Source organism: Oryctolagus cuniculus, chromosome 3 (assembly GCF_051225735.1).
Source record: "Oryctolagus cuniculus isolate XC-2025 breed Fujian yellow rabbit chromosome 3, ASM5122573v1, whole genome shotgun sequence".
NCBI lineage: Eukaryota > Metazoa > Chordata > Mammalia > Lagomorpha > Leporidae > Oryctolagus > Oryctolagus cuniculus.
The window spans coordinates 65,092,311-65,100,000 of record NC_142869.1 but is presented as its reverse complement, the minus strand read 5'-3'; the positions used below and the strand labels follow the sequence as shown (position 1 = coordinate 65,100,000).

The 7,690-nt window shown below is 58.5% G+C and overlaps 1 protein-coding gene across 2 annotated transcripts in view; it reads right to left on the bottom strand.

The window, feature by feature from the left end:
• Positions 1-7,486, bottom strand: part of EVX2 (even-skipped homeobox 2) — an 8,064-nt gene extending 578 nt beyond the window's left edge. Inside the window, exons 1-4 of one of the 2 annotated variants that reach the window (XM_051848476.3) lie at positions 7,099-7,486; positions 5,273-6,138; positions 4,122-4,402; positions 1-2,868 (exon numbers count right to left, since the gene is read on the bottom strand). The exon at positions 1-2,868 is cut by the window's left edge and continues 578 nt beyond it. In XM_051848476.3, the coding sequence (XP_051704436.3) occupies positions 2,146-2,868; positions 4,122-4,402; positions 5,273-5,699 (1,431 nt within the window). In that variant the 5' untranslated portion in view covers positions 5,700-6,138; positions 7,099-7,486 and the 3' untranslated portion in view covers positions 1-2,145. The remainder of the gene's footprint in view (positions 2,869-4,121; positions 4,403-5,272; positions 6,139-7,098) is intronic. The other variant, XM_089328113.1, reaches the window with a different exon arrangement.
• Between the last annotated feature and the right edge of the window lie 204 nt (positions 7,487-7,690).

Sequence of the window (7,690 nt, the reverse complement as noted above, 5' to 3'; positions counted from 1 at the left end):
TCCCCTTGAAATATTTTCCATTTGATGAAAATAATATCTCCTGGAAAATGAATTCTCTCAGAAGTTTACAGAAAGCCTATTTTTAGGAAATGAAATTTTAAAATCCAGTGTCTTTAAAATAACAAAAATGTGTTAGGATATGAATTTGAAATAAACCACAGAAAATAGTGCCGGTGTGTATATATGAATATGTGTGTATCTCTTACAAATGTATTAGTTTAAGAGTTAGGGTGTGTATATATATATATGCATATGTATATATATACACATACATATACACATACACAGGTAGGCAGTATACCTACATTTAAATACACACACAACACACAAACCCACTTCGCTGGGCCTAAACATGCACTAGCAAGTTATTTTAGGGCTTCAACTCTTCAGAAAATCTCATTATGTGTGGAGCGAAGTGGCTCTGCGGGGAGCATTATGGAAATATCTGGGCTTGATTTAATGAGGCTGTTCACATTGGTGGAATATCAACTTAACAGAGAAAAGTCTACCCAGGGCGTCCAAGTTACCAAAATGAAAATTGGCAATTGAGATGATAAGAACGTGGCTTTCTTCTGCGAAATCACTTCAGGTAACAGAGATAACATTAAATAACATACATTCTATGCACCAAGAACAATGTTTTATGTACCGAGTCTCTTATCCGTCTCTCCTAATGACTTCCCTTAGCGGGTTGTTAGTACTTGACAGCAGGTCTCCGTGCGGGGAACTTTTCTCCAATTCCACATTCAAAGGAGGTCCATCAGAGAGCATGATTGGCAATTTTCGTCATAATCTGCACATTATTAGCATCAAAATTGACGTGGCAGTTAACACTGGTGGGTTTTGATGTACCTTTCTTCAAGTTCAAGGAAACCCCTCCTGTAGTCGGGGCTGGCAGAGCGGGTCTCAGCAACCCAGCGGAGGCTTTGCGGAGAAGGCGCAATAGACATGCGTGAGAAATATGCCAAGAACCATTTTACCCGAGGAAAGGGAAGGCCGAGAGGGAAGGGATCAAGGGCAACGGAGAGTTCCAACTTAGAAAAGTGTCGAAGGAAATGCTTCGCTCGGGGTAATATCACATATCTGGAGATTCAAGTATTTCCCGGATCGCAGGGAACCCGGCCGTTGGGGAACGGTGCCGACAGAGTCCCTCTCCACTCGGCGGCGATCCGTCAATCTTGCCCGCGCCTTCCCTTCCTTCTCCTTTTTTTCTTTTTCCTTCTCCTTGCCGGCCTCTCCTTCCCTGACCTAGCTGAGGCAACCTCATTAGCTCTCACTTTTTGCATAAAATATGCAAGACGCTTCCTCTCCATTAACACGGACACCGAAGACCAAAAAGACCCCCGCGGTGGCGCGAGGAGGCGGCGGCACGATCGCCACCCCGTCCACCTCGGCTCTGTCCCTCCCCGGGAAGGCAGCCACAGCCCGCCGGCCTCGCTCGCGCCCGCGGTGAACCACCTCACGCACACGCCGAGGCCGCTCGCGCTCTCCGCCCGCCCTGCCGGCCCTCTCCTCAGACCTCTGTCCCGCTCCCCTGCGACAGGGCCCCCAACAAGCCGAGGCTGAGAGACACCGTGCCGCCTCCTTGCACCCCATTTAAAGGAAAGAAAGGGCGGGTGGGAGAAAGGGGGCCGCAGCGGAAACCCCGGGGCAGACTCCCCGGCCCAGCAGCGCGCACGCCCTTTTTCGTTTCTCCTTTGTCGCGGTTCTCCACTGCTGTGGCGGCGCGCTTCAGCCGAGTACCCTGGGCCCCACGGCGCACAGCCAAGGCTCCAAACCTGGGAGGACTGCTTTGGGGGGTTCGGGAGGATTGTCTTCGGGGAGACCAAGAGCTCAGGACAGAGTTGGGGTTGGGGGGAGTGGGGTCTGGGCGGCGGGAAACAAACTTTAGAGGACGGAGAGGAGGGGAGATAGCTGGGCGGCAAATACAAAAATAGAAATAATTCGGGGGGACGCCCGCCAGGCTTCCGTGCCGGCTCCTTCCCCCCAGTTCGGGGCAAGTTCCTTTCGGCCTCCCGCGCCCCGGGGCGCCCCCTGGCGGCAGCGGTAGCAGCGGGCAGCGCACGGAGGGCACAGGGGGCGCCCCGGGGGACGCCCGGGCACACGCAGAGCGCCAGGCGCGGCCCCCTGGCGGTTGCGACGTAGTTATCTGGTGAGCGGCGCCTCATCCCTCTGGTCCGGCGGGCTCACAGCCGTCTTGCTAAGCACGGCGGCCGAGTAGGGCAGGAAGCCGCTCTCGGAGCGCGGCGCCGCGGCGCTGCAACCGAAGTCCGAGGCCCCCGCAGCCCCTGTGCCGCCGCCGCCACCTCCTCCGCCGCCGCCGCCGCCACCTCGGGAGCCCAGGGCCGCGGCGGCGGCCGCGGCGGCGGCGGCAGCCGACTGACTGCTGTGGCAACTGAGGCACGAGCAGGGCGCGGAGCCGCCGCTGGGGGGCGCCCCGGCGGCTGCCGCTGAAGAGGCCGCGGCCGCTGCCGCTGCCGCCGCGGCCGCGGCCGAGGCCGCGCTGTTGAGCCCGGCGGCAGCTGCGGGTGTCTGGTAGAGACCCGGGTGGCGGAAACTGCACAGCAGCTCCGGCCGGGAGTAGGGGTGCGAGAGGGCGCGGAAGGTGTCCAGCGGACGGATGGAGGTGGCAAAGGGTGATGAAGCTGCGGCCGCGGCTCCGGAGGCTGCGGCGGCCGCGGCCGCGGCCGTGACGCCCACGTGCGGGTAGTAGTGCAGCGGCACGTGAGAGTGGAAGGGGTAGGGCAGGCTTCCGGTGGCGGCCGCGTGCGTCATCATGTAGGTGTAGAAGCTGGGGTCGGCTGGGTGCGGCCACGACATGGCCAGGCGCTGCCGCTTGTCCTTCATGCGCCGATTCTGGAACCACACCTGCGGGGAGAGTCGCGCCGCGACCCGGGTTAGGAGCGCCGCGTCTCGCCGGCCTCCACCCCGGCCCTTGCCTCCCTTTTCCCCGGCCCCTGCGCGGCCTAGCCTGGCCCGGCCTGCTGCGCTCTGACCGGGCCGGACCCCGAGTGCCCTGGCCAGCGGCTTGTGGGCCTCCCTGCACGCCCTGTGGCAGCTCCCCGGCACCTGCTGTTTCTCGTCCCAGTACAACCGCCGCTCTCCCTCCCGCCGCACGCCGGTGCCCAGCCTCGCCGAGCTTCCGTCTCTGAATCCCGGGATTTGCGCGGGGATTCTGGGCGGCCTCTGAAGGGAGGCTGCGGCGCAGCTTCCCCGCGAGGTCGCCGCGCGCAGTCTTGAGCCCTCCTGGCTGTAAGGCCCTGCCCCTAGGGGCACGAGTCTGATTTTGCAGGGATGATTTTGTAGAAATTGTGTGCCTTCCGTGAGCGGCGAAAGCAGTGTTCCCATAAACTGGAGAGGGGGCTTTTCTACCCCTCCCAACGCAGTATCTAATAAAGACATCATTCTTCAGAACCCTAAATTAAAGTGAGCCCGACCAAACCGGAGGGAGACCCGCACAGCCCTCCCCTACCCCTCGGGGGCGTCCCCTCTTCTTTCCTAGAGTGTCGAACGTTCCCTGACGGGTCCCCCACGTCGCCCAGCCTCCTGGCTCTCTCTGCCAGACGTAAAATAAAAGTCATATCCTAAAGATACCTATGAATACGCACAACTTCGTTGTGTTCCTCCCTCCTCCACCCCCAAAGTTGCCCTTGTCCCTCTGCCCGCGACAAAAATGTGTAGGAAACTACTTTCTCAATCGATTTTTTAAAAATACAACATCCTTTTCTCCATGTTGTAACGATTTATGTGGCAAATAAATCTCCAAAATGAAGATCAAATGAAGCTTTCCCTCTGATTCGTGCTGGAGGAACAAAGACCAGCCGGCTTTGCCGCCTGCGGGAAAGCGCTGCGGTGGGCGCTCGGGCAAAAGCTAGCGGAGGCCAGGGCGTGTTTCCAGCACCCACTCCTCTTTTCAGGGGTCTTACCGGCTAAGGGCAGGCCAGCCAGCCGTTCGGGCTCGGCAGCAAAGAAACAAATAATCCAACTCCTTTGGCGACTACCGCCCGCGAATTTTCAGGCCCTCAGCTAAATCTAGCTAGCCAGAAAGAAGAAATGGGAAATAAAGAAATCAACCCAGACGCCCCCAGGGAGGCCAGAGTAGGCGCGCGGGAACTCGATACCTTGATGGTGGTTTCGGGCAGGTTGAGCGCAGCGGCCAACTCGCACCGGCGCGGCCGCGACACGTAGTTCTCCCGGTAGAACTCTTTCTCCAGGCGCGCGATCTGTTCGCGAGTGAACGCCGTCCGGTAGCGCCGCACCTGATCCGCGCCAGAGCCGGAGCCCCCGAGCGCCGTGCCCGCGCCACTGCCTCCGCCGCCGCCGCCGCCTCCATGCAGGCTGCCCAGGCCCGAGCCCGACGCCGACGTCGTGGTGCCGGCAGCCGAGCCGCTCTCGGAGAACCCTAGCAAACAAACGGTGGAAAGTGCATGAGTCTCTGTAGCGCCCAAAGCCCTGCGCGTGGAAGGGGAGAACGGCGTCGCTCAGGAGAGTCGCTGCTGGAATGGCTGGAGTCTGTCGCGCTTATAAATTGCTGCCGTTAATGAAATCAATAAAGTTTGGGGAGCCCTTCATAACCGATAATAGGAACTGAATCGTGGAGGGTTTGGCGGTTTTGAACAATCGGAAATTTTCAAGCGGCCTGAAAATCGGCCGAGGGAAAATGCCTACTTTCGGGGCGCAGTTTGTTTCTGGCCTCTAACCTTTCTTTTGGGTTTGGCTACTATTTTAAGGTTCGAAACACAGCAGCGGCTCAAACTAGAGCCTTTAGTGGGTGGAATCTACGTTTCATCTCTGTGTACGTGTGTCGCTGGACCAAGGGTCCAGCAGAGGCGCGCCTGGCGAGGCTCCCTCCGACTTACCCACAAGAATGCCCCCTCCATCTGACCCCGGGGGCTCAGAGGCGGCGGAGTTCAGAGTAGTCGCCCACGGACCCTTCCCAGGAGCAACTCAGCCGCCGGCTGGAAGTCTGTCGGCTCGCCAGGGCATTTAAACCCGAGCACACAAACATCTCTCGGACTCATTGCCAGAGCCGGCAGGCCTGGCGCCCTCGGCTCCTCGGGCCTGGGCGGCCCTGGGAGGTGGCACAGCTCAGGACCTGAGGGCAAGGTCCCTGGCGCGAGTCCCGCCCCTGCCTGAGCCAGCGATGTCCGGCTCGCTTGCGAAGGGTCGGAGGGGCGCAAAGGCACCGGGAAGGGCTGGCGGAGGGGGGTTGGGGGGCGCGGTGATGCCAGGAGGATGGGACTGGAGGGCGCGAAGCGGGCGGCACCGTTACCTTTGCCATTGTTTTCCTTAAGCGGTGTGGCGCCCAGGCCGCCGGGGGAGCGCAGCGCGGAGCAGCCCACCTCCACGTCGCTGCTCATGTCGGCCTCGGCGGCCGTCTCTGAATAATGACCCGGCTTCTTGCGGCTCTCTGTGGCGGAGGCGATTTCGGCGGAGACGGTGCTTTCGCTGCCCGGGTGCTGCAGGTTGAACAAAGTATCTATTTCGAATTTGCCCTTGGTGGGGAGGTCTCCCAGAGCGCCATGCAGGGGGGCGGACGGCAGGCGCGGGCTGAGCCGAGCCGGGTGCTGCGAATTTTCCAGGGCCTCGAGCACAGCATTGCCAGGAGTGTCGGACAAATTGGAGAACCTCTTGCCGGCCGTGGGGCTGTGCAGCCCTCTCTCCATCAGAATCATCTCCTTTCTTATTCTCTCCATCATCTCAGCTTTCTAAAAAATGTCACAGTGGCCCGGCTGTCCCGTCCTAACGATGGGCTGCGCCTGGGGCTAATTCTCATTCAGTCCCAGCGAGCGCCTCTAAATATTATTATCTCTTTTGGAGGGAGGCGGAAAAATTGTGGGATGCCAGAGCGAGGGAATGACTGGTCAAAATGACCCATACATCCTTCCGAGCCCGAGATGTCATTCATCAAAAAGTAGCGCCCGCTCGTCATTAAGGTACGAATGACGCCGTTCGAATAATCATTTATTGTAACAGGTTTATAAGCAAATAAATACAAGCTCCTGTCAGTGGGTAATGAAGACGGCTTCAGAGCAGACAAATAGATCCAGGTAGGAGGCGAGAAGAGACAAGAAGTGAGGAAGAAGGCTCCGGTCCTTCGCCCGCTCCGAGCCGGTTCTGCTCGCCCGGGGGTTTGGCCTCGGGGGTGAAATTGACAGTCTGATTAATAGAGCGCGCCGCGGCACATTTCCCCCTTCATTTAGGGGCATCATTACGCTCGCAGTTTGCTGGGTTGCCCCTTAGGTCCTAATCATGCAGCTCCTTCCTCATTTTTCCTCGGACACAGATACGTGTTAAATAATAGATAATGCTTTGATTTTTCCAGAGTAGATCCTCGCGATGGATTAAAAAAAAATTTACAAGCTGGGGGCGTGGGGGGGGGGCAGGGGGAGGATGCAGGAAGAGTTGCGTAAGGAGACCTTGCGCCGCTTCTGTCTGGATCAGTTATCTCTCGGTTTTCAGAACCAAATATGTATTTTAGTTAACAAATAGGACGCTGAGTTTTCTCCCTCCCTACTTCTTCGCCTCAATACTCAGAGAGAGAGAGGAGAGGAGAGAGAGAGAAAGAGACAGGAGAAACTGGGAAACAGAGGGAGGGAGAGAGAGAGAGAGAGAGAGAGAGAGAGAGAGAGAGAGAGAGAGAGAAACTCCTATCTCATAGAGTTTTGAAAGCGCTTTCTTGCTACGTGGCCGGGGAGGTGCGTTGGACCCGCGCCTCCAAACGGAAATCATTAGATCTTCTCTGATTTTCTAACAGTTTACAGAATGAGCTCTGAACTCGAAGTCCCCGGTTTTTCACTTTTATAATCCTGCTGATGGATAGGCTTCTCTCCTACGCATTTTCCCTGGGGGAAAGGAACTAGGCTGGAGGAGAGCAGAATTCGACAGCTAACTTTAAACACAGCCGCGATTCACAGCGCCACACGGGCCGCTCCAAATCCACTTTGTACGTGGCTAGCACCCCCCCTTCCATTATTTGCGGCAAAGTAGCCGATTTCGAGGTCAAAGGGGGATAAGAGGCTCGGCCTTGTTCCCCGGCCACCCGCTGCCTCCCTTGCCCTCCTCACTCTCCGTGCTACTCTGGCCTCGCGTCCTTACCTGTGGCCCTGGGTAGTCCCAACGCTGAGTCCGGGCGCAGAGAGTCGCCGACCGGCCTGACTGCGGCTCCTTGCGGCCTGAGCTCGGCGGCTGAGCCTCTTAGCGATAACTTTGATAGTCATAATGACGCCGGTGGCAACCATTTTAACGAAGATCAATCTTCACTCAAGGCCGCTCCTCATCTCCTCGCGCGCTTGCGCCCCACCCTGCCCAGAGCCCCGAAGCGCCGAGCCAGCCCGCCCACCAGCAGCCCAAGAGGCAAAGATCCGCAGACGCGGGCGGGGACCCGGGAGCACCGGCGCGGAACGCGGAGGTCGGCCCGCGCGCTTCCGAAGCGGCCGTGAGACCCTGGCGGTCTGGGCTCCGGGCGCGGGTCCCGCATGCCGCCACGGCGCCAACCCAGACCCCACAAGGGGCCCCCTCTTTCCCTCCCTCCCTCCCTCCCGACACACCCAGCGCATCGGGGTGTATTAGGGGCAAACCTAGGATCCCTTTGCCCATCTGTCTGTTGGCGCTTTCCTTTTAACCTTGAGCCCGTTGGGGGCGCGTCAGGAATGTAAGGGGAGGCGAGGTGTGAAGTATATGTATATAC